The sequence below is a fragment of the Odontesthes bonariensis genome, chromosome 6 (assembly GCF_027942865.1).
Source record: "Odontesthes bonariensis isolate fOdoBon6 chromosome 6, fOdoBon6.hap1, whole genome shotgun sequence".
NCBI classification, from domain to species: Eukaryota; Metazoa; Chordata; class Actinopteri; order Atheriniformes; family Atherinopsidae; genus Odontesthes; species Odontesthes bonariensis.
Window position 1 is genome coordinate 26201875 of NC_134511.1, and position 24115 is coordinate 26225989.

The window sequence follows — 24115 nt, forward strand, 5'->3', positions numbered from 1 at the left end:
TAGCAATGATTTTTAGTTTGGAGAAGTTCTACCAGTACACTTATGGCCGTAAAGTTACTGTACAGAGTGATCACAAACCCTTAGAGAACATTGTGAGGAAACCTTTACTAAGTGCTCCCAAACGACTGCAGCGAATGATGATGCGCATTCAGAAGTATGATGTGGATGTAGTGTACTTACTAGAAAGAGATATGGTGTTGGCAAACACCTTGAGCCGAGCTTACCTTCCAGAATGTTTGTCCTATGGCTCCGTGGAAGCTAAAATAGAGACTATAAATATGTTACAGCATGCGCCCATATCTGCAGACAGCCTTACGGTAGGCGTCCACTATTCCGGCACGTCAAGCCGTATCCAACGCATTCAATTCATTTTCAATTAAATCCGTCCGATCGTTGTCGCCGTGCTCGCAAAGCATGCTGGGATTCCGGCACGGCGAGCGGCGGACCTGCGGCACGTCAAAAAGTTGGGCTCGGCCAAACTTTATGCAAATTTGCCACGGCAGACGGAATGCGTTATCCAATGACAGTAGATCATGTGATCTCCTGTGTCGCAGCAGCAGCACAGCAGCTCTCCTCGCTCGATCCACAGCCATGGTGAAATACGAAATAATGTTCCATTGCTGACGATTTATACACATTCATTTCCCTCCAAAACTCAAATTTTTAGAGGGAGAAACTTCGGTTGGTTAAAATCTCAACTTATTTACTTTCCCCCGGAGCCATTCTACACGCCCCACACACCCACTGTAGTAGCAACACGGCGACAACTAGGCATCCAATCCGGCGAGTTACGTTGACGTGCCGGAATAGTGGACGCCTAGCCTTAGTTCAATTCGTTCTACCACAAAAGATGACACAAAACTGCAGATTCTCATTGAGACCATACAGAAAGGCCTGCCAAATGACAAGGCAAAGACAGCTAGTGAAATTAGGCCATACTTCTCTTTCTAAGATGAACTGAGCCATCAAGATGGAGTAGTGCTCAGAGGCGAACGTGTCGTCATCCCTGATGCACTGAGAGACATTACGTGCCGTTTACACTCCTCTCATCTGGGCGTAGAAGGATGCCTACGGAGAGCCAGAGAGTGCGTATACTGGCCAGGGATTAGTGACCAAAGCAAAATGTACGTAAGCAAGTGTGACATCTGCAGGTCAGTGGATTACAAGCAGCAGAAAGAAACACTGATCTCACACGAAATGCCAAACCGTCCATGGGCTAAAGTGGGCACTGATCTGTTTATGTTTGACAACAAGGACTATCTAATCACAGTAGATTATCACTCAAACTTCTGGGAAATCGACTACCTGTCAGACACGAAATCTACAACAGTGATAAAGAAATTGAAAGCCCATTTTGCCAGACAGGGAATCCCTGATGTTCTCATTTCAGATAATGGACCGCAATACTCCTCGCAAGAATTCAAAAGATTCAGCGAAAAATGGGAATTCCTGCACAAGACCTCGTCGCCAGGGCACCCTCAAAGCAATGGCAAAGCAGAATCGGCGGTCAAAACAGCCAAAAGACTGTTGCTCAAAGCGAAAATGGCTGGACAAGATCCTTACCTCGCGATGTTGGATCACCGCAACACGCCGTCACAAGGCCTAGAGAGCAGTCCAGCACAAAGACTTCTCAGCCGCCGCACCAGAACACTTCTGCTCACTAAAACGAGCCTTCTGCAGCCAGAAGTGCAACGAGCGGAACAGAGGCTGAAAAGGAAACAAGAACGCCAGTGTGCCTACTACAACCGATCAGCCAGAGATCTAGACACACTGAAACCAGGTGATTGTGTGCGAGTACAACCATTTGAGCCTCACACAGTGTGGAGACTAGGCAAGGTACTGAGGATCGTGGATGCAAGATCATACGACATCCAGCTGCAGTCGGGTGGTGTCCTTAGGAGGAACCGCAAACACCTCCGGCGTGCCGATGCACAGGCTTTCAGTGAGCCTATGGACATTGATGTACCGGTACCAGCTGTTCCTGACACACACACCCCAACGTCTGACCAAGACAGTGCTGGTGGGAGTGACCTACCGGTGACCACTAGATCTGGTCGCACAGTGGTGAAACCACAAAGATTCAAAGACTTTGTGAGTCACTAGTGGTGAACCACCTATGGCCTTTGGGGGGAAAAGGGAAAAGAAAAAAAAAAAAAAAAAAAAGAAAAAAAAAAAAAAAACATTGTATGTGTTGTGAATGTGAGAAGAAAAGAAAAAAATCCATTGTTATTACAAACGTGTCTATGTGCACAGAATGTGTTAAGCTGTTAATGAGTTGATAAGAAACCATCATTTAATTTTATTGATATCTATAACTAGTTTAAGTTCATGTTGCCTAGGATATGATTAATATACGAACAGTTATGATCTATACTTAACAGATTACATTTCCAGTAACAGTTATGAGTTATACCGTGTAGACAAGATTTTCAGTAACGCCTGACCTCCTACCTTGTCAGAATTGTACATTGTTTACAGCTAGAGTGTAACCAGAGAAACAAGGAGAAAAAGAAAAAAAAAACAGAAAGGATATATCAATGGGAACTGTTGTCCACACGGACTGATTTGTGTGTTACACCAGTGACTGAGCCAGGGAAGTCATGCATCTTTGTAGCTCCAGTTATGAGTTTAATAAACCTATAGCCCCGTTGGGCTAGAAGGATATATTCTGTAGTCCGTTTGAGTTTATTAGAGGCAGAATGTAACAGGCAGAACAGTTCCCGTACCAGACCGTGATGCCGCTCGTCAGCAGGCTCTCGATGGTGCACCTGTAGAAGTTGGTTAGGATGGTTGAGTTCATACCAAACTTCTTCAGCCTCCGAAGGAAGAAGAGCCGCTGGCGAGCCTTCTTGGGCACCATGTCGGTTTGGCGTGACCACTTGAAGTCCTCGGAGATGTGCACACCGAGGAACTTGAAGCTGCTGACCCTTTCCACTTTCCGCGTCTCCGATGTAGATGGGGAGGTGTATGCTCCTCCACTGCCTCCTAAAGTCCACAATCATCTCTTTGGTTTTGCTGACGTTGAAAGAGAGGTTATTGGCCTGGCACCAGCTGTGCAGTGACTTCACCTCCTCTCTACAGGCCGTCTCATCGTTGTTGGTAATGAAGCCCAAGATGGTTGTGTCGTCAGCAAACTTGAGGATGATATTTGAGCTGTGCCTGGCAGCACAGTCGTGGGTGAACAGAGAGTACAGAAGAGGGCTAAGCACACAGCCCTGTGGAGCACCGGTGTTCAGGAACAGGGAGGAGGAGGTGTAACTGCCCATTTTCACCGCCTGGGGCCTCCCTGTCAGGAAGCTGTAGATCCAGTTGCAGATGAAGGATTCTAGCCCCAGATCTGTTAGCTTGGTGACGAGCTTAAAGGGACTGATGGTATTGAACACTGAGCTGCAGTCAATAAACAGCATTCTCACATATGTGTTCCCTTGGTCCAGGTGGGTGAGTGCAGTGTGTGTTGCCAGAGAGATGGCATCATCCGTGGATCTATTTGCTCTGTAGGCAAACTGCAGGGGATCCAGAGAGTCAGGCAGAAAGGAGCAGATGTGTGTTTTGACTAATCGCTCGAAGCACTTCATGATGACCGATGTTAGTGCGACAGGGCGGTAGTCATTCAGACAGGAAGCCACCGGTTTCTTCGGGACTGGAACAATGGTGGAAGTTTTAAAGGGGGTGGGGACCACGGACAGACGCAGGGAGAAGTTGAAGATGTTGATGAACACTGTCGCCAGTTGGTCAGCACACACCCTGAGAGCCCGGCCTGGGATGCCATCCGGTCCCGGTGCTTTCCTGGGGTTGACCTTTTTGAAGGACCGCCTCACATCGTCCCTCTCCAGGATCAGTGTGGCAGCCCCCTCGGTGGCCTGTGGGCTCCTGGCGTATGTTGTATTCTCCACATCAAACCAAGCAAAGAAGGTGTTAAGCACGTCTGGTAATGCGGAGGGCTGAACAGTGTTCGTGTTCCTCCCCTTATAGTCTATGATACAGCGAAGGCCGCTCCACATGCGCCTGGGGTTAGGGATATGATAGTTGGACTCCGCTCTGTCCCTGTAGTCCTTCTTGGCCCTTTTGATGGACTTTAGGAGGTCGTATTTGGCTGCTTTGTTGGCGTCAGGGTCCCCTGAGTTAAAGGCAGCGGTCCTCGCCTTTAGTCTAACACTCTGGAGTCTAAATCCCGCCAGCGGGAATTTTGACGCAACTCCAAAAACACATCTGTAACTCTGTGAGTTTTTGTCACTCAAACATATAAGTGACACCATTAAAAACCTTGAAACTTCTAGTTTTCAAATATATATATTAAAATAAATTCTATAGCTGGCCCTTTTTAAAGACAGTGAACAGAAATCTTTGGATTTTCTGTAGTCTCAGACTGCAGCAGCCTCCTAGGCCACACCTATCGCTATTCACATGTAAAGTACCAGGTGATTGAGTGGCTATTCACAGGTGAGAACACACCCCATTCAGCCAGCATGTGGGGGAAGGCAGCAATGTCCTGCCAGTGACAGACAATTATCACATGGAGAGTGACAGGGGGGTGGGGGAATCAGGGGTATTACACACCCATCTAATTTGTATTCAACTCTCAGAGACACTGCCTGGAGTTTCAATTACTTTTTTTACAGTTTGTGTGAAAACAAAAAAACATTTCTGACTGCACTTTTTACTTTTATGCAGCCAACACTTTTGTTTACAAGGTTCAACCTTCAAAAGTCTTGGCTAGATATATTTATAGTGTGTTTTCTTGCACTGTTTGAAGACCTCTAAAACTTGTTTTTTTGTACAGTTGTGTTTCCCCTCAATTTAAATAAAACTTGTTTGTATTACATTCACTTCACTCTCATATTATTTTTTGTTAGGCTTTTCAGAATACAACCATGTGTGTCACTTTTGCATAGATGTTTACAGTTAGTTGAAATGTCAAGGTGGTGACAACTGCCTCAAAGTCTCTGAAAAGGCCTTAGACTCCAGAGGGTTAAGGCGAATTCCACTACCTACCCAGGGTTTCTGGTTTGGGTAAGTGCGAACGATACGTTTTGGAACGACATCGTCGATGCACTTACTTATGTAGCCCGTGACAGAGTCTGTATATTTGTGGATGTTGCCGTCTGCTGCATCCTCAAACATCTGCCAGTCATTCGACTCAAAACAGTCCCTTTGGACCTCCTCAGCCTCGTTGTCCCATAGAAAGACGTCCCTTGAAACCGTTTTTTCCTGCTTCACCTTTTGTCTATATGCGGGGAGCAATAGGATGGAGCAGTGATCTGCCTTTCCAAAAGCTGGGCGGGGGAGGGGTTTGTAGCAGTCTCTGAAAGGTTTGTAACAGTGATCCAGAGTCTGCTCCCCCCTGGTGTGAAAGGAGATGTGTTGGAAGTATTTTGGGAGAACTTTCTTCATGTTTCCTCTGTTGAAGTCTCCCAAAACAATAGATGCAGCCTCCGGGTGCGTGTTCTCCAATCCATTCACAGTCCTATACAGCTCATCCAAGGCAAGAGTTTTATCAGTCTGTGGTGGGATGTAAACAGCTGTGAGGAGGACTGAGTTGAATTCCCAGGGGAGGTAGAAGGGTCTGGCTATAATGGTCAGCAGCTCCAGGACCGGGGAGCATTGTGTTTCCAGCACAGTGACATCAGTGGCCAACAAGGAGTTAACCATAAAGCACACACCCCCTCCTCTTGACTTGCCTGAGTCTTTCGTTCTGTCCTGGCGGTAGATAGTGAAGCCCTCCAGAGTAACGACACGGTTTGGACCGTGAGGCTCCAGCCACGTCTCTGTGAACGTTAGCACACAGCAGTTCCTTATGTCCCGTTGGTGTTTGATCCGTGCACATAACTCGTCCAGTTTGTTGGCCAGGGACTGTGCATTAGCTAGCAGGATGCTGGGCAGGGGAGGTCTGTTGTTCCGCTCTCTGTTTCTGCACAGGAATTTCTGTCCAGCAGTGAGTTTTTGCTTATGATAGTCATATTGTTTAGCTGATCCATCTAATTTATTGCAGAATTACATAGGTCAGTCTCACAATGCTGTGTACCAAATTTGAGCTGATACAGTGAAAAATGAAGTGGTAAATTATTGTTTATGTTGTAATGTCAGATATCTATCTTTCATATTATTAAGTGGAATATGTGTGGGTGTGCGTGTTTGTGCATGTGTAAATGTCTGAGCACATATATATGTGTATGTGAATGTATGCATGTGGCATGTGTCTAGTACATGTATGTGGTCTCTACAATAACATACTTATACAATGATTCCATACCGATATATCCAGGGCATTGTGGGATTTTGCCAGACACTAAACCCAAAACACTGCCAAAGATCCTAGTGAGACCTAGTGAGATATTACCCCAACCTGTGTCTTTACGCTTATTACTGTAACACTGTACAATACAGTGAGTGTAAAAGGTAAATCAATGAGAAAATACGAAGAAAACCAGTCACTTTAAGAAAGCAATTTACATGTCAGGCTCAGCGGACCCCCTGTAATGCATATTTCCATACTCCAACATGCGGTGTCAGTGGGCCATAATGAGACTTAAAAAAAAATCTGATGATGAGCTTCAGAGTAGATTTAGTCCTGTGTGTTTTAGCAGCACAAGATCTAAAACATCTCGAGCTTTGGGGTCTCCGTGACTAGGATAAGGAAACTTTGGCTTAGGGTTGCAGAGGTGGCGATAATTTCTTAACTGAACACATTACACCATCATAGTCATTTGATGCATTAAAGTGATGGTGACACAACACATTAATTAGCAGTTTCTTTCCCTTGTATGCTTTTAGAATATACAGAAGAAGTAATCACTGGTGGATGACAAGACTGTTTATCTTGTTTTACAGGAGATTTACCACCCTTGATTTTGTCGCCATCTCAGTATCATAACTACACCCAACCTAGAGGCAACTTCATCCCCTACGCCAATGAAGAAAGACCCCAGTACAGGTATCATGAAATTTGTTTTACAATTACATTTCCATTAAGTGCAATATCCCCAGCTTTTTTAAAAATTATAATGTACACTGCCTGGCCTAAACATAAAAAAAAAACTACTTTTATTGAACGGAGCAAATGATGCGGGGTTGCTTCAGTTGGTCACATTGGTCTTGGTTTAACAACATGAACCCAAAAACATTAGATGAGATGACTATCTGAATATAGTTAGATTTTTTTTTTCTTATTGCCACAGGCACATTCCAAGATAACACCGCCTGGATTTTATCTGGTTTGTGGGATGTTTGGGATGTGCTGGAAAAGACTTTATGCACATCTGACTCTACCATTATCAATACAGGATCTTGGTGAAAATGAGGGGGTGTAAATGACCAGGCATCCTAAAACATAGGTAACAAACAGGGACAGCAGGAAGTTGAAGGCTGTATGATAGGCTGCAAATACATAGTCATTTGTTGGGGGGAGTGAGTGCAGCCGTATGGAGATGCTTTTGGCAATTACTACCGGCTACGTCATACTTTACCTTGACTCTTAATCTAGACACACTGGCCAACCTTTAAGCGGATCTTGTTTTGGGTCTCTTTATCTTTCGCTCCGCCTCGTTTGATGTAAAGGGGTGTTAATTGAGGGAAAGGGCCTGCTGGCTCTATAATTCAGAGCCTTCCATATCTCTATAGAATTGGTGCTCTCATTTTGCAATAGAATAGAATAGAAGAATAGAAAAATACTTTATTTATCCCCCAATGGGGGAAATTCAAATTCGTCAAGTAGCTCAACATTTTTTTAAATATTTACCATGATTGTATTAACAACAATAAAACAACAATAATACTACTACTACTAACTAAATAATAATAAATGACTAAATGAAAAAATAAACAAATAAATAAAAATCAATCAATCAATTTGAGAAGAACTCAGCAGTCACTGTTATAAAGCCTTATGGCTGTGGGAACAAAGGACCTCCTGAACCTCTCAGTCCTGCAGCGCAGAGAGATGAGCCTCTCACTGCAGCTGCTCCTCTGTCCTGCCAGGATGCTGTTGAGAGGATGTTTATTATTCTCCAAAACAGAATCTAACTTCCTCCTCATCCGTTTCTCCACCACAGCACTGAGAGGGTCCAGCCTTCTGCCTACAACAGAACCAGCCTTTTTCACCAGTTTGTCCAGGCGCCTACAGTTTTTGTCTGTAGTGCAACTCCCCCAGCAGACAGCAGCATAGAACAGTGCACTCTCAATGATAGTGTGATAAAACATCCACAGCATATCACCGCAGACATTGAAGGACCTGAGCCGTCTCAGGAAAAAGAGACGCTCTGGCCCCTCCTGTACACTGCGTCTATGTTGGCAGACCACTCCAGTTTATTATCCAGCACCACCCCCAGGTATTTGCAGGTCTGAACAGTCTCCATCTCCCCTCCATCAATGCAGACTGACTGGTATGGAGTTTTAGATCTCCTGAAGTCCACCACCAGCTCTTTGGTCTTGGTAGTGTTCAGAAGCAGACAGTTATTTTTGGTCCAGTCAGTAAAGGCCTCCACAAGGTCCCTGTACTCCTTCTCCTGTCCACCGCGCACATATGCTACAACAGCCGTATCATCAGAATACTTCTGTATGTGGCAGGACTCTGAGTTGTACCTGAAGTCTGATGTGTACAGGGTGAAAAGAAAAGGAGCCAAAACAGTACCCTGCGGAGCACCAGTACTGCATTCCAGTGTTCCAGAAACACATTTCCCCATCCTGACATACTGTGGTCTGGCAGACAAATAGTCTATAATCCATGATGTCAGGGAGGGGGCCACACCCATACCGAGCAGCTTGTCTTTCAGTATGGGAGGCCGTATGGTGTTGAGGGCACTGGAGTCAAAGAACATGATTCTCACAAGCATATGCCAGCATGTACAGAATCGCGTGTTCCACTCCTATGTGTTTCTGGTAGGTAAACTGGAGAAGAGCCTCAGCAACCTGCAGTCTCATGCGACAAACAAGGAGTCTCTCTCGAAGGTCTTCATGATATGAAATGTCAAAGCCACCGGTCTGTAGTCATTCAGCTCCACCGGTTGCCCTAATTTGGGCACCGGTATGAGACAAGAAGTTTTCCACAGTACTGGGACTTTTTCCATCTGAAGGCTCATATTGAAGAGCCTCTGAAGAGGGACTGCTAGTTGACCAGCACAGTCCCTCAGAAGCCTTGGACAGACTCCATCTGGGCCTGCAGTCCTCCCTGACTGAAGTCTCCTGAGCTCAGCTCCAACCTCCTCTATAGTTAGAGACAGAGGTTGTAGTGGAGGGATGGCAACAGGAGTGATGTTGCTATCAATCATAGAGATGGCGTTGGGGGTTGAGCTGGACAGAGGAGTGCTTGTGGTGGGAGTTGCACCAGAGTTGGAGCTGCAGCTGGACTCAGGATGCCTGGTGGTGGAAGCTGCCGCAGAGGTGGAGGTGTAGGTGGGCTCAGGAGGCCAGGTGGAGGAGGTGGAGGTGCAGTCAGATGGAGGAGGTTTGGCAATGCGGATTGCCATTGAGGTGGAAGTACAGCAGGGCAGTGGAAGCAGTATAGAGGAAGCAGCTGTAGTGGTGGGGGTGGAGGGAGCAGCAGCAGAGGAGGGAAAAGCCACACTGTCAAACCTGTTGTAATAATGGTTGAAAGTAATGGCTCTGTCCACATCACCTTCCACAGACAGAGTTCTTCAGTCTGTATGCAGTGATGGTCATCATGCCCCTCCACACCTCCTTGGTGTTATTGTTCTCCAGCTGTCTCTCCACCTTTTTCTTGTACTCCACCTTAGCTTGATGTAATGTCTTTTTAAGCTCCTGTTGTACACTCCTCCGCCTTTCTCCATCCCCATTCTGGAACACCCTCTTTTTCTGGTTCAGGAGGTCTTTGATGTCACTGGTGATCCATGGTTTATTATTTGAATAGCACCTTACAGTCCTCACTGGAATCACAGTGTCCCTACAGAAGTTAATGTAGTCAGTGATGGTGCTGACCCTCCTGTCCATGTCAATGTCCATTTACCCTTGCTAAATTACAGCATCAGGTGCAGACTGAGGCTGGAATTTAGCTTTTACAAGCTCACAGATGATCTCGAACGTTTTAAAAGCATCTTGTGTTATAATAATATCCTTTGTACTGTTGATGATGATGAACTGCAGTTTGCACAGTTTCTTAAAAATTAATTTATCCTGTTTTACATATTAACACAGTGCAATGTATTCCGTTAAAATGTTTTTGTAAAAATCAAAAAATCTTCTTCTTCTTCTCTGTGCTGTTGACCCTGTCCAATTCCTTGTCCTTCCATTGTCAGACATTGTAACATTGTGTTGTGCCAGTTTATGGTTAATGAGATAGCTATTCAAGATATAGCTATTATTTAAGCTATTTCAGAAAACTGGTTGATCATTGGCTGATCTAATGTGTCACACATTTCCCTTCATTAGAGAAAGTCAAGATTCACCTGGGAGCAATCTACCAATTAAGGACAGATTTAGAAAAAATGTACTGTATAATGGAAATGTATAGAAATATGCTTGACATATTATGACAACTTGTTCAACCATTTTGCATGTAAAGACTTATGCAATGAACTAATGCCTAAATGTTGTGGGGGGTGAGACTATTCAACAGAGACCCATTACAATTTTGATCAACATGACATAAGCAATTGATAATGTAGGAAACAGCAGAGAATTGTAAATAATCATTTGCATGGATGTACCAAAGCATTTGCAACTTGTTCAAAGTCATGAGAAACTGCTTTTTTGATGTGCACAAGTGACACAATGATGTGAAGATTGAACAAGTAGTTTTGAAAATTTCAATTCTGATCTGAGAAATGTACCAAAGCGACTGAGAAAAACTGTAGTACACTGATGCAAGTAGCTCCTGATTATTGAAGCTATTTCAGTCACCTGGTTATTAAAGAGAAAAAATGGCAGTTTCTCTCTACAGCTCTCTTTTGAGTATGTCATGATATTTCACGATAGAAACATCATAGATGCTTGATGCCCATGCTTTCTGCCATATTTGTTTTATGTTATTTTCCTTTAACGAGTTTTGTACTGTTTATTCTCCTGACCCTGTCTGTTGTGCTCACATTGGTTGTAGCTACTTACTTACTTAACGGTTCACTCACAACTCCTTCTACTCTAACTCCTTGAAAATGTAAAATGCTAGATATTCATTCTAGGATTGTGATGTCTATGTGAACCTCTAAAATCAGGTCTTTTGAGTGTTGGAGTGTAGCTATTGGTGAACACCCCAGATGTGCCCTAAATCTTTCCATTCATTCTCCTTCTTGAACTGTGGTTTGAGGAATGTGAAAATTTAATTAACAAGGGGAATTAATTCATTTTTGCTTCCATAATTATCCTTCTGCAGCCAGCATTCTATTAGACAAAATGAATCAACATGGTGATCACTAATTGATCGTTTAATCTTCTTAATAAAGCCACTACTGGGCAGCTGAAGCCCAGGAGCTAGCGTAGTTGTTTTTTATTCAGATGTTAGCTCGTCAACACCCCCAGTTCACATGATAAACTATCCTTAGGCAAGATATTTAGCATGACATCACCCACCATTGTGTTTTTTTCTTGTTAGTTGTTTTGGACAAAAGCATCTGATAATTGGTATAATTTAACTTAACAGAGAACTAAACAAAACAGATGTAATGTTCAACAAACTACATTTGATGGTTTTATTTTTTTGTTCTGTGAAAGTTGTAGACTTAATTTTTATTCATGACACGTTCTTCCTTTGTTGATTGTTGACAATTATTAATATCTCCGTTACTCCATTGTCAGAAATATAATGCAACGTAATCATTCTTATATGTACGAGATGGAGTTATCTAACCTCCATCCCCAGTATAGTTCACCTTGAGGTAGTTAACTAAGTTCAATCTGAGCAGAAGTCTGATTTATCCAAATGCTCCAATAAGTTTCTGGGTCCAATTATGGCACTGAAAAAACTGTTCTGCTGAAGTCATGTTACATTAGAATAAATATTTGTGACTTGAAGTAATCTGTGCACTGTCTAACAAAATCATCCTTGGAACTCCTCTCAGGATTAAGCTTTTACCAGATGCCAGTCCTCAAAAGATCATCAACACCCTTCGTCTCCCCTCGGGCGTTGGTGCTACGTGTGTCCTTAAAACCCCCTTCAACAGCACTCTGGACCAACTGGCTCAGACCCTAAATCCCAATGCCAACAACTCCAAGACCCTGGCTGCCCAGTACTTTGACTCCATGTGTCTGGACTCTTTCACCCAAGGGGTCCCCCTCTCCAACTTTGTTCCCCCTCCACCTTCACCGGCACCTTCTGATGACCCAGACCCTCATTTTGAGGATGAGTTATGGAACTTTACAGTTCCCCCTCCAGCCATGGTCCATGGTGAGTCCATCACTCAAAGCTATGCACTAAATCCTAAAACTTTGGACAATCCACACATTATATGTAGCTGCACATCTTTTGAAGCAGGAATATACCATTTTGACATTATTATCCCATTATGTTTAAATTTTACAAAAGACATGCAAATAAGTTCTTAAAACGGACCTCTTTTCTAAATTCAACCACTCTAGAGAATATTTATACCAAAATGATGTCGTAACTCACAAACATCGGCAAATGAGTAGATAAAGTAAAAGGGATTTCTGATGGTTAGTGGGAATTAGTTACAGGGATAATTAATGGACCTAAGCCATTGTTAACAGTATTAATTCCAACTGTTTTTCCTTGCTATGACAAGCCAAAATGTTCTTAAAAGGCCTGATGATACATGTTTTTTATGTTTGCTTAGAGCCTGTTACGTCTCCTCCCACCCTCCCTCTGTCCATCCATGAACCAGTGCGTTGCACCTGCTCCATGCAGGGCACAGGCTTCTCCTGCCCCAGTGGTGTAGGAGGACATCCCCCTCTCATGAAGGTGGTGACAGGTGACATCCTGGTGGACATCACAGGCAGAAATGTCTCTGAATATCTGCTCTTCACATCAGACAGATTGCGGCTGCACAGGTAGGAAAGAAAATGCCTGAAAGACAAAAAGCTTGCAGGATTTCAATTCATTTTCATTATTAATTTAACAGAGACGATTCTGTATCATTTCAGTTCAAAGGTGATAGTTTTTAATAAATTTACTATGAACAATGTTGACACTACTTTATAGTGCACTAGATACTTTGACTCGGCTTTCCCAACAAATTTTAGCCAGGATTTACTATTTATTTGCATCTGGCACAAAACTGTTTGGACATTAAAAATGCCATTTATTGACATATGTGAGAAAAAAATGTTCTCAATTGTACTCGAGAAATAAGAAACATTTATTTCGTATTATGAAGAGAAATTGCAGTCAGTGCACGTTATATGTGCCGTAACAGTGACAATCAATGAGACGTGCTGATGATGTGGATGTGTCTGCACAGACTGACACGAATCAATAAAGTTGAGATGCAAAGAAGTTCCAGTTCCACAAAGTGATGTCTTGGTGAGAATTTATTCCTCCGTAATTCTTTTCGTCTAGCACTGGGTACTCATGTAAGTATTTAAACTCTGCTAACAGGTTATGGGCCCAGAGTTATCCAGAGACAGTATTCAGCGATTTACCGCCGAGAGAAACGTAGCGACGAACAGCGTGTCTGGTTAGAATTAGAAGGCTAGGCTAGCACCATGAGGAAACAGGCCACAGAGCAGCCGTTGGTGTCGGCTAGTTTTTGACGGAGATGAAAAGAACTGTGGGAGACAAAATTTTTGGGCCACCTTCGATTGCAAGGGCTAAAACAGACTATTTGGATGACAGTAGGGAAGAAGAGGTAGAAGAAGCCACAGATGACACAGCAAAAAATGCAGAAGCACATGCGGAGCTAATCCAGTTCCTGGATGATAAAAGTTTGTCGCTGGTCATGAGAGAAGCGGCGGACGATGGGCGGAAAGCCTTGCATATTTTGAGAGACTACTATGCAGATAAAGGAAAACCACGTATTAAAATTCGTATACAGAACTGACTTCACTTCAAAAGTCGAGTGGTGAGAGTGTGACTGAACACGTTTTACGCGCGGAATCAGCCAACGCAGCATTAAGGAATGCCAATGAGACATTGAGCGATGGGCTGCTAATAGCAATGATTTTAAAGGGACTGCCAGAGTCATTCAAACCATTCGCAATTCATGTCACTCAAAGCGAGGCGAAAATGACTTTTGTCAAATTCAAAACCAAACTGCGCAGCTGCGAAGATACGGAAAAAATGAGCGCAGCAGCGTCCAACGACAATGTCATGAAAAAGCGGCTGCAGGTGAATGCGGGACCTGCCTCGACAAGTTCAAGTGACCGGGGAGCTGAGAGGGCGGACATAGTGTGCTTTAGGTGGACACAAAGCCAGAGCATGTCGGCGAAAGCAGTGGTGCAGTCACTGAAAAAGCACCACACATCGAGACGCAAACTGCAGACGGAGACAGCGGCGCAACGAAGCACGGATTGTTTCTGAGGAAGAGCGCAACAAGGAGTACGCATTCCGGTGCAGCAACGAGGATGCAAAGGGCCAGCCTAGACGTGGTGTCAGAGCAACAGGCCTGATGGTCGATACGGGGGCAACTTCACATATCATCAAAAAGTTCGACGACAGTTTCCAGGCTGAAACACACTGCGTGGAGTTGGCTGATGGCACCAGGTGCGGGGCCGCATCATCACAGATATGTACTCGTCAGTGAGAGCTTTTAAAACTAAACTCTGCCTGTGGGAGAAGCAGCTGCTGCAAGGAAACCTTGGCCATTTCCCCTGCTGCCAAACCATAAAAACGCAGATCTCTACCGCCGTGTGCGCACAGTTTGCTGAAAAACTCAGTGTACTCAGCGCTGAGTTTAGCCAGCGATTTGGCGACTTTGATGGTCAGAAATGTAGATCTGAACTGCTTAGTAATCCCTTCGCAGTTGATGTGGAAAAAGCACCAACTAACCTCCAAATGGAGCTGATTGAACTCCAGTGTGATGACACGCTGAAGTCAAAGTATGATGCTGTTGGCGCCGCACAGTTTCCACAATTCATCCTTGACACAATGCCTCAGCTCCGCACCCAAACTGCTCAATTGCTCTCCATGTTCGGCAGCACTTATCTATGTGAGCAACTTTTCTCCTCAATGAAGATGACGAAAACGTCTCACAGGATACGTCTGACTGATGAACACCTTCGTTCGATAATGAAGGTTGCCTCAGCTCAAAGCCTGAACCCCGACATTAATGAACTAGCATCCAAGAAAAGATGCCAGGTATCTGGCTTGGGCACATCAGATTAGATCAGTGTGTTGCAAACTGAGCAGTAAAAAGGCCTGAATTGTTGATTTATTCATAGTTATTTTATTTTCAAATTTATTAGCCTGTGGAAAAAGTTAATGTTGATATTTACCTCAGAAGGCGGCAAATAGAAAAGAGGCATTCCATTTTCAGTCCTTTAGTAATAGACAGTAGAACATAGGTTGGTTTCACCAAAAACAGCTGTTTGACCAAAAAAACTGAGAAAACGAGCTTCTTTTTTTGTGCAAAGTGGCACTGCTGCCACCTCGCGGGTAATTTTGCCAGTATATTCTCTGTTTAGTGTTTACAAGCCTAAGATTTAGTGACAAACTCCGCTAGATTGTTCCCCAGCCCGCTCCGTTAAAAAACGCAATTGACGTCTATAGACGTCTTTGGCAGTCATCATTTTTTCTTTTAAATTGACGTCTATAGACGTCAATGGCACCGAAAGAGTTAAGAATGATGTTGACGGATCAGAAAAATACAAAGCACGATATGTAGTGTAGTAAATTCTGAGAGAGGTCGTCTTCAAAAACCGGTGTAAAAAATGAGTGATGAAGAAAGCTGCTGAAACGGACGTAGTCGAACAAAAGAAATCTTTATTTCTGTCATCAGGTCCGTCTCAGTTACAGAAAATGCATTTCCCGGGAGAGCCTGTGGTCAAATCGAAAAACTCTCTGCCTGGGGAGAGAAAGTCCCTTACTTTTAAAGAAGATTCAAGGCCACTGGTCCAGGCGTAAAGCCAAAAGATATGGTCTGACTGTACGGTCCCATATCAAATCTACCTTATTTGGGTAAAACTATTTAAGAGTTTGTTTTTCAGTGTATCTCAGTGTCTTGCACGGAGACGTGCGGAGGCGTCTTGAAATTAACCAGCTGTGGACTCATTACACTCTGGTTCGTCCATTTTGTCTGTGGACTCAATGAACTCAGTTCAGATTTCCTCATGTGCCTTTAGGCCCCATTTTGCCTGTGGGTCCATACACTTCAGTAGCCAAAGGATACAGTCAAGAGATGGATGTGGACTATGAGGAGACATTTTCTCCAACTGCACAATGTTCTTTGTTTAATTGTATTCTTGATATTAAGCAGTGGTTGGCCCAAAACTTTCTTCATTTAAATGATGACAAAACTGAATGCATTGTGTTTGGGGACACTGTGACGGCTGGCTTTGGCACCTTGTCTTCAAAGCTTAGTTCAACCGTCAGAAATCTGGGAGTGACCTTTGACAGTCATCTGAGGTTGGACAAACAAACTAACAATGTCGTCAGGACTAGTTTTTTCCAGTTGCGTCTCCTGGCCAAAGTTAAAATGTTTTTAAGCCGTCATGACCTTGAGAAAGCCATCCATACCCTAATAAGTTCAAGGTTAGACTATTGCAATGCACTTTGTGTCGGCGTCTCCCAGTCTTCTCTCTACTTAAAATGCTTAACTTGGTTGAGACAGTGACGGGTGAGGATCCAGCAATGAACATGAACAAACGGGGAGACTAAAGCCTGGTTTATAGTCGGTAACGCAAGACGCAACGCAAGACGCAACGCAAGCCCTTGCGCGGTTGCAAGCCCCCCCTTGCGTGCTTGCGTGTGTCACCTCAATTTTCTAAACTTCACGCAAGACGCAAGCACAAGCCACTGGCTGTGTTCGAAACCGCCTACTACTTGAAAACGGCATACTCATCGATCTGACAGTATGCAGAGCGTTTACACACAGTGCACTTCACTCCTGTCCGAGCCGAAATCAGCCAGCCTGAAAAGCTGATTTCCCTTAAGCTATAAACTCTGTAAATATATAACTTTAGCAACATTTGAAACATTTTCAGGCGAGAAAGTAGTCGTTTAGACCCCCAAGGTGTTGAAAATCTGACAAAATACCGGCTATTTACAAGAAGAAGAAGCATGAATCACTCGAAGAGGTCCTGGCGGTGAATTTCCTTTCATCGTAGTAGGCTTGTCATTGAAAAAACCCGCTACTCCACCTACTGTCCTGGCGGTGAATCGCCACGCAGCACACGCAAGCGCCGGCAAAGCAAAATGAAGTATAAACGTCTCGAGCCATTAACATACGCGCAAGACGCAAGCGCAAGGGCAGTTAAAAGAAGTATAACTCAGCCTTAAGTACTGTGGAGGGTGATTGGTGAGTGAGTACAGCTGATGGGGAAAACACAGGTGAGGGAAGTGAAGCTGATGACCTGAACATGGGGACTGAGGAAATAATGGCAAAACATGGCAAGACTTAACTAAACATGAACTTAAAAACTAAGACCTGACCTAAAACACAGAACTAAAAACATGGGGAAAAACCCCATGAACGTGACACAGCTGATCCAAAATGCTGCAGCCAGAGTTCTGATGAGAACTAACAGCAAAGATCATATTTCAGAATTCAGAGTAGAATTTAAGATTCTTCTCCTCACATATAAAACTCTTAATGGCCAAGCTCCATCATATCTTAAAGATCACATTGTTAGATATTTTCCTAAAAGGGCACTTCGCTCTCAGACTACAGGTTTACTTGAGGTTCCCAGAGTTTCTAAAAGTAGAATGGGAGGCAGAGCCTTCAGTTATCAGGCCCCTCTCTTGCAGAACCAGCTGCCAGTATATGTCCGGGAAGCAGACACCCTCTGGAACTTTCCTTTTTGATAAAGCTTATAGTTAGCGATGGCTCAGGTGACCCTTAAACATCCCATAGGCCACTGCTATAGCTGCTATAGGCCTAGAATCCTAATATATCTAGAGCAGGGGTCGGCAGCCCCGCATGCGGCTCTTTCATCCTTATTCTGCGGCTCCACGTGGCTTGGATTAAAAAGTATCCAATTGAAGTGTATTTTATTTGTTTTAGTTCGTTTTTTTTTTTTATTGTAGTTCTAAATTGGAAGATTGTGATCTTGAAATATTAAAATAAAATAATTTTTTATTATTTTTCGTCATTCAAAATATGCGTCACACTCGCCGAAAGCCAGTATAAGCCCGCCAAAATGCTGTGCATTTATCGAAACTTTCAACCCCAGGTTGGCCAAGTATGGAGAAATGTAAGAAAATATCTGAAGAAAATAGAACACTTAATGATGCCTGGGCAGATTCATTTGCATTTACCTCTGACGAGACTGGCTTACCAGCATGCCTAATTTGTGGTGAGAAAGAGACCTTCAACTTGGCGTGTTTTTCTTTATTATTATTTAAGAGTTCAAAATGTTCAAAATGTGTTCATTACATAAATTAAATTAAATTTCTCTGTAGCACTTCTTGGATTTCGTAAGCAACACACTATAGTTGTTTTATACAAAATAATATCTTCATTTTAGATATCAAAAAGTATTTGCAGCTCCCAGTGTTCTCTTTTCTGTGGAAACCGGGTCCAAATGGCTCTTTGAGTGTTAAAGGTTGCCGACCCCTGCTCTTGATGAGTACATTTGGGACTTGTGTAGAATCTAAGTCTTCAAAGTCTTAATCTGTTTAAGCACAATTAGATGGTCCTAATCGAGACCTAACATGACATAACTGTTATCTTAATACATTTTGAATCTGCACATTAGATTAATTGTTTGTCTATGATGAAAATATAAATTAAATTATATTGTTAAAATATTTCAGAGACAAAGATGGGATATTTTTATGTCAGACAGCTGTTCATTTAATTAGTGATTTTCTTTCCACTATCGTGTTCAGGGTCATGGGGAGGCTGGGGCCTCCTAACTGCTGATTAGGTAGGGCCAGAAACAAACAACCAAGCAAGCTCACACTCATACCTATGGTCAATTTAAAATCACCAACCTTACATTCATGTTTTATGGTCTGTCGGATAAAGTCAACACATACAAAGGGTAAACCTGCAAACTCCCCACAGAAAGGCCCTATCAACTAATCGGTTAATCAAATACTATTGCTGCTCGGAAAAACAACATTGAGGAAAAATGGGCAAAAAAAGTATGAGGTATATAGAGGTACTATTCCATTGGAAAACCTTGATTTTTATTGTTTTATTTACTGAATTTGCTACACCAAGAAGGCTCTTTTTATTTTTTTTAATAATTCTTCTTCACCTTTTCTGTGTCTGTGCCTGCATATTTAATTTTTTTCTTTAGGGTATCACTCAATGAGGCCTTTAGACCTCAACCAGGTTGAGGTGCTCATGTCACTAATAACTTGCCAGTTATACTTGGTCGCGTGTAAGTACAACCTCTGTCAGATAAATGTGAAGATAAATATGAAATGTTTCCGGATATTGGGGCTCGGGCTGACGGATTTCCTGCCAGAGCACTGTCCAGTGCTGCCATACTTTACATGTGACCACTAATAAATACTTTGTTTGCTTTAAGATTTCTCCAGCTTGTTCTTGGGCTTCCAATGACAGAATCGGGCTAACAATACCCTGAATTATCTATGTATCTACCAAGTCATTGACTATCTTAAGCTCTCTCTTTGCTGGAATATTTTACAAAAAGAATCAACAGATTGTGGTGGGAAAAAAAATTAAACAAAAGCAATACCAACAGTCATAAGCACAGAATAAGATTTTAAAATTTTTTTGTACATTTACTTTGTAACAGATATGGTGGTTTAACAGTGGGAAACATCCAGAAATCAGTTCCTGCATCCTTTGGAAGAAAGATACCTCCAATGGTGCGCAAGATAGCAGTACGGAGATCTGCTCAGGTAAGACCAAGCACCAAGTCTGAACTGAACAGTTACAAGATAGCATATCTCTTACAAAGTCACCTCTTATATCTAGGTTCTATACAACAACAAAGGCTACCACAGCATGCCAACATATCTGAATGTCCTCAACAACGCCATCCTGCGTGCCAACTTGCCTTCATCCAAGGGCAACCCTGCTGCTTATGGTAAAGATATACAGCAAATCATCCACAGTATTAATAAATTATGGTGTGTGTTTTACATCAGCTCCCGTCATGGTTATTATTATATTCCAAACTAGATTATTCTGTTTTGTGAATGGTTTTTTACAGGTATTACACTGACAAACCACCCAATGAATCGAACCAGTGCCAGCCTCTCTTTGGACTACTTGTAAGTTCCTCAACAGCACTAGTCTGTGAAAAGCACACAAGTGTTCTGAGTTTGTCTCATTACAAACAAATGTGTTATTCACCACATTTAGTTTTTGAATTGATGAATTTATAATGAATATAATAGAATTTATTTAAGATCATGAAAAATAGGTTTTAAAGCTGGGACTGTGTCTGCTAAAGGAAGTGATTAACAGCTCTCACATAATTCAAAGGACCTAATATTAACTTGGGGCTTGTGTTGTGTAGGTTTGACAGTCAGTAAAAGTCAGTTTGGGCAAATCAATTTCCTCTACTCTCTCCTTTGTCTCCAGGCTCCAGGGCACTGATGTGGTTATTGCTATCTTCATCATTGTAGCCATGTCCTTTGTACCAGCTAGCTTCGTAGTGTTTCTGGTAGCGGAGAAATCAACAAAGGCCAAACACCTGCAGTTTGTCAGTGGCTGTGACCCAGTCATCTACTGGCTAGCCAACTATATCTGGGACATGGTATGGAGGATATAATGATTGTGACTAATGCGAACTAAAGTTGAAGTCTCTGTTAGAAGATGTAAACATTGCAATATTTGTCCAGTTCTGAATATGTTCTTTTCTCTTGTGTTTCCTCAGCTGAATTACTTGGTACCTGCCACATGCTGTGTTATTATTCTTTTTGTGTTTGACCTGCCAGCCTACACCTCCCCAACTAACTTCCCTGCTGTTCTCTCCCTCTTTCTTCTCTATGGGTGAGACATTTGGACATACAGAATTTTTTTATGAGCCATCATAATCTGATATTGTAATCCATAATTTGAATTTGCTCATCAACTTGGCTCTTGGCCTGTGTCTACAGCAAAATAAATTATTTCTTTTAATTAAAAAAAAAATCTTAATACATTGTGTACCCATCTGAGCTTTTCTTTACAGATGGTCCATCACTCCAATTATGTACCCAGCATCTTTCTGGTTTGAAGTTCCCAGTACAGCTTATGTGTTCCTAATAGTCATCAACCTCTTCATCGGCATCACAGCAACTGTTGCCACTTTCCTCCTCCAGCTCTTTGAACACGACAAGGTGCTGTTTTAATTGCAACATCAGATGCTGCAGTTTGTAAAACAAATCCTTAAAATGAACTGTTAAAAGTTAATACGCTAGAGGTTACAATATTATTTTTCTCTGAATTAATTCATAATGTGATGATGTAAAATTACCCTTTGGTGTTAGTAAAGTGTTATTAATTTCAGTGAAAGATGAATAAGATTTTGGACAACTTTCTCTGGCTTAAGAGATAATAAACTGGAAAAAATAAAATCTTACCATATAGTTACTATATCCACTGCTCAGTTTGCCACCATAAGGCAGCAGACTTTGATTGTTTTCTGTATTTAGTTTTTGACAACCCTCTTCTCCCTCAGGATCTGAAAAAAGTCAACAGCTATCTGAAGTCCTGTTTCCTTATTTTCCCCAACTATAACCTGGGACATGGCCTGATGGAGATGGCTTACAACGAGTACCTCAACGAGTACTACGCCAAAATAGGTATTTGGTTCTATTACCAAGCTGTTACACACAGATTGATGTAGATGCAGAATGAGGGTTAAATAATAAACTCTTAAATAGTTCCCACTGTTATTATTTTCAAATATCAAAATTCAGTTCCACAATTAAAGCATGCATCAGATTACATAAATGTGAAACTTTGAAACTTTAATGATATGATGTGCTGTAAATGGTAACGTCTCCAAATATTTCGCAATTTTACATTTGAAAAACATCATTCTTACTTTGTCTTTCACAGAGGTGAATTGCACAAAAAAATTTCTACTCTTTTCTTGCCCCTGTCCTTTTTCTTTTGAAAATGTGTTTCTGGCATCAAATTCAGAATGAGCATATATACAGTACTATGTAAATGTATTAAGCCACACACACTTTATATTTAGCTTACATGGAGCAAGATTCTTTTGTAATCATATGAAATGGTCTTGGGGTATTGTTCTGCAGATCTTCTGATAGTCTTTAAAAAAAAATTCTAGTACACCAGTTGTTGCTGACATAAACACAGAGCCCCCCCCCCCCCCCCCCTTACCAGAGTCCCTTGTCCTGTCATGACGCTGTACTGTGTAGCCTGTTAAACTTGATAGCAAAGTCTGGGATGAATGGATGAAGCCAGGTCAGAAGAATACAACTGTCCTTCATGCCGTTATTAGTTGCCACCTGTAGCCTCAATTCATCCATCTTGTTGACGAGTGATCTGGCGTTCATCAGAAAAAGGCTGCAAAGCGGTTGTCTGTGTGGCTGCCTCTGTTTGACATTTTGTACTGGATGTTCGTTGATATTACCCCCGCTAAGAAAATAGTGCGAGCATGAACGAGCTGTCAAATAAAACACGACAGAAGCAACTTTTCGCCACGAAATTTGATATGGATTACCAGTGCACACCAGTTACCACTCCGGTGAGTTGATTATTTTGAAAACGGACGTTTATGGTGCTTTTACGGACCTTTCTAGACATGCGCATGACTTGCCATTCTGAAGCAGGTTGAGAAGAATCAAAATTAGGCAAATACCGGAGACAGCAGTAAACATCAAAAGAAGGGGGGTTCTAAAACATTGCAGACGACTCAGAAAAGAGGCTTAATGTTGAAAATACCGCAGTTCCCCTTTAACACAGCCTCACCAACATCTCATTCCAACTGTTTGACTGAGACGGTGGCCAGCAACACAGGAACACCACAGGGGACTGCACTATCACCCTTTCTCTTCCCTCAGTACAAACTTCCAGTATGTCTCCTGTCATCTCCATAAATATTGAGATGACTGTGCAGTTGCTCGGTGTTTCAGTGATGGACAAGAGGATGAGAACGGGGAACGGGTTGATCGCTTTGTGTCATGTTGTGGAAACAATCATCTCATCTTGAATACAAACACAACTAGAGATGATTGTGAATTTCGGGAGGACCAGGTGTTAGCCAAACTCAATCTCCATCCTGGGAAAAGAGGTGGAGGTGGTTTAGGACTTAAGATATCTGGGAGTTTACCTGGGCAACAGACTAGACTGGAAATGCTTTCAAGAAGACAAAACAGACGTCTGCACCAAAATGTTGCAGACCTGCATGCAGCTTGCACTTCTTGCTCTTCTATAAGTCTTCACTTCACTTATAGCCACCTGTTGGGGCAGCAGCATTAGAGCTAGTGACTCAAAGAAACTGAACAAACTGCTCAAGAAGGCTGTCTCTGTGTTGGGGACTGCGCTGAAGTTGACTGTCCAAAAAATAATGCTGAATGAACAATACTGCCCACCCTCAACATAATATATCCATCCATCCATCCATCATCTTCCGCTTCTCCGGGGGTCGGGTCGCGGGGGCAGCAGCTTGAGCAGAGAAACCCAGACGTCCCTGTCCCCGGCCACTTCCTCCAGCTCTTCTGGGGGGACCCCGAGGCGTTCCCAGGCCAGCCGAGAAACATAGTCTCTCCAACGTGCCCTGAGTCTTCCCCGGGGCCTCCTCCCAGTGGGACGGGCCCGGAACACCTCACCAGGGAGGCGTCCAGGAGGCATCCTAACCAGATGCCCGAGCCACCTCATCTGACTCCTCTCAATAATATAGTGTTGAAAAAACACAATTTGCTTATATGGGGCTTCTTCAACTCCATTGCAACACGGAACGAAAATAAGTCATCTTGTATGGTCAGCAGCAATGACCATACATAATGACAGGTTATAATGATGGATGGAAAAAAAAGATCACTTTAGTATTGTAATTTCTCTTGGGTTGAAGTAGATGATTTGTTAATCTAATTTAATTTGCTTTGATTTAATTGATCTATATACAGTTTAAACTGCATCCTAACTTTTATGTTGTTACTTTTTCCTTAAAAAAAAAA

General features: G+C 42.8%; 1 protein-coding gene across 4 annotated transcripts in view; it reads left to right on the forward strand.

Annotated features, from left to right (window-relative positions):
- The window catches only part of abca2 (ATP-binding cassette, sub-family A (ABC1), member 2), a 169942-nt gene that overhangs the window by 123323 nt on the left and 22504 nt on the right, over nt 1-24115 (forward strand). For all 4 annotated transcript variants that reach the window (XM_075468148.1, XM_075468150.1, XM_075468151.1 and 1 more), the window contains 10 exons: nt 6829-6931; nt 12006-12331; nt 12741-12954; nt 19771-19876; nt 19953-20064; nt 20191-20251; nt 20565-20739; nt 20860-20975; nt 21157-21304; nt 21646-21769. In XM_075468148.1, coding sequence (XP_075324263.1) covers nt 6829-6931; nt 12006-12331; nt 12741-12954; nt 19771-19876; nt 19953-20064; nt 20191-20251; nt 20565-20739; nt 20860-20975; nt 21157-21304; nt 21646-21769 — 1485 coding nt within the window. The remainder of the gene's footprint in view (nt 1-6828; nt 6932-12005; nt 12332-12740; nt 12955-19770; nt 19877-19952; nt 20065-20190; nt 20252-20564; nt 20740-20859; nt 20976-21156; nt 21305-21645; nt 21770-24115) is intronic.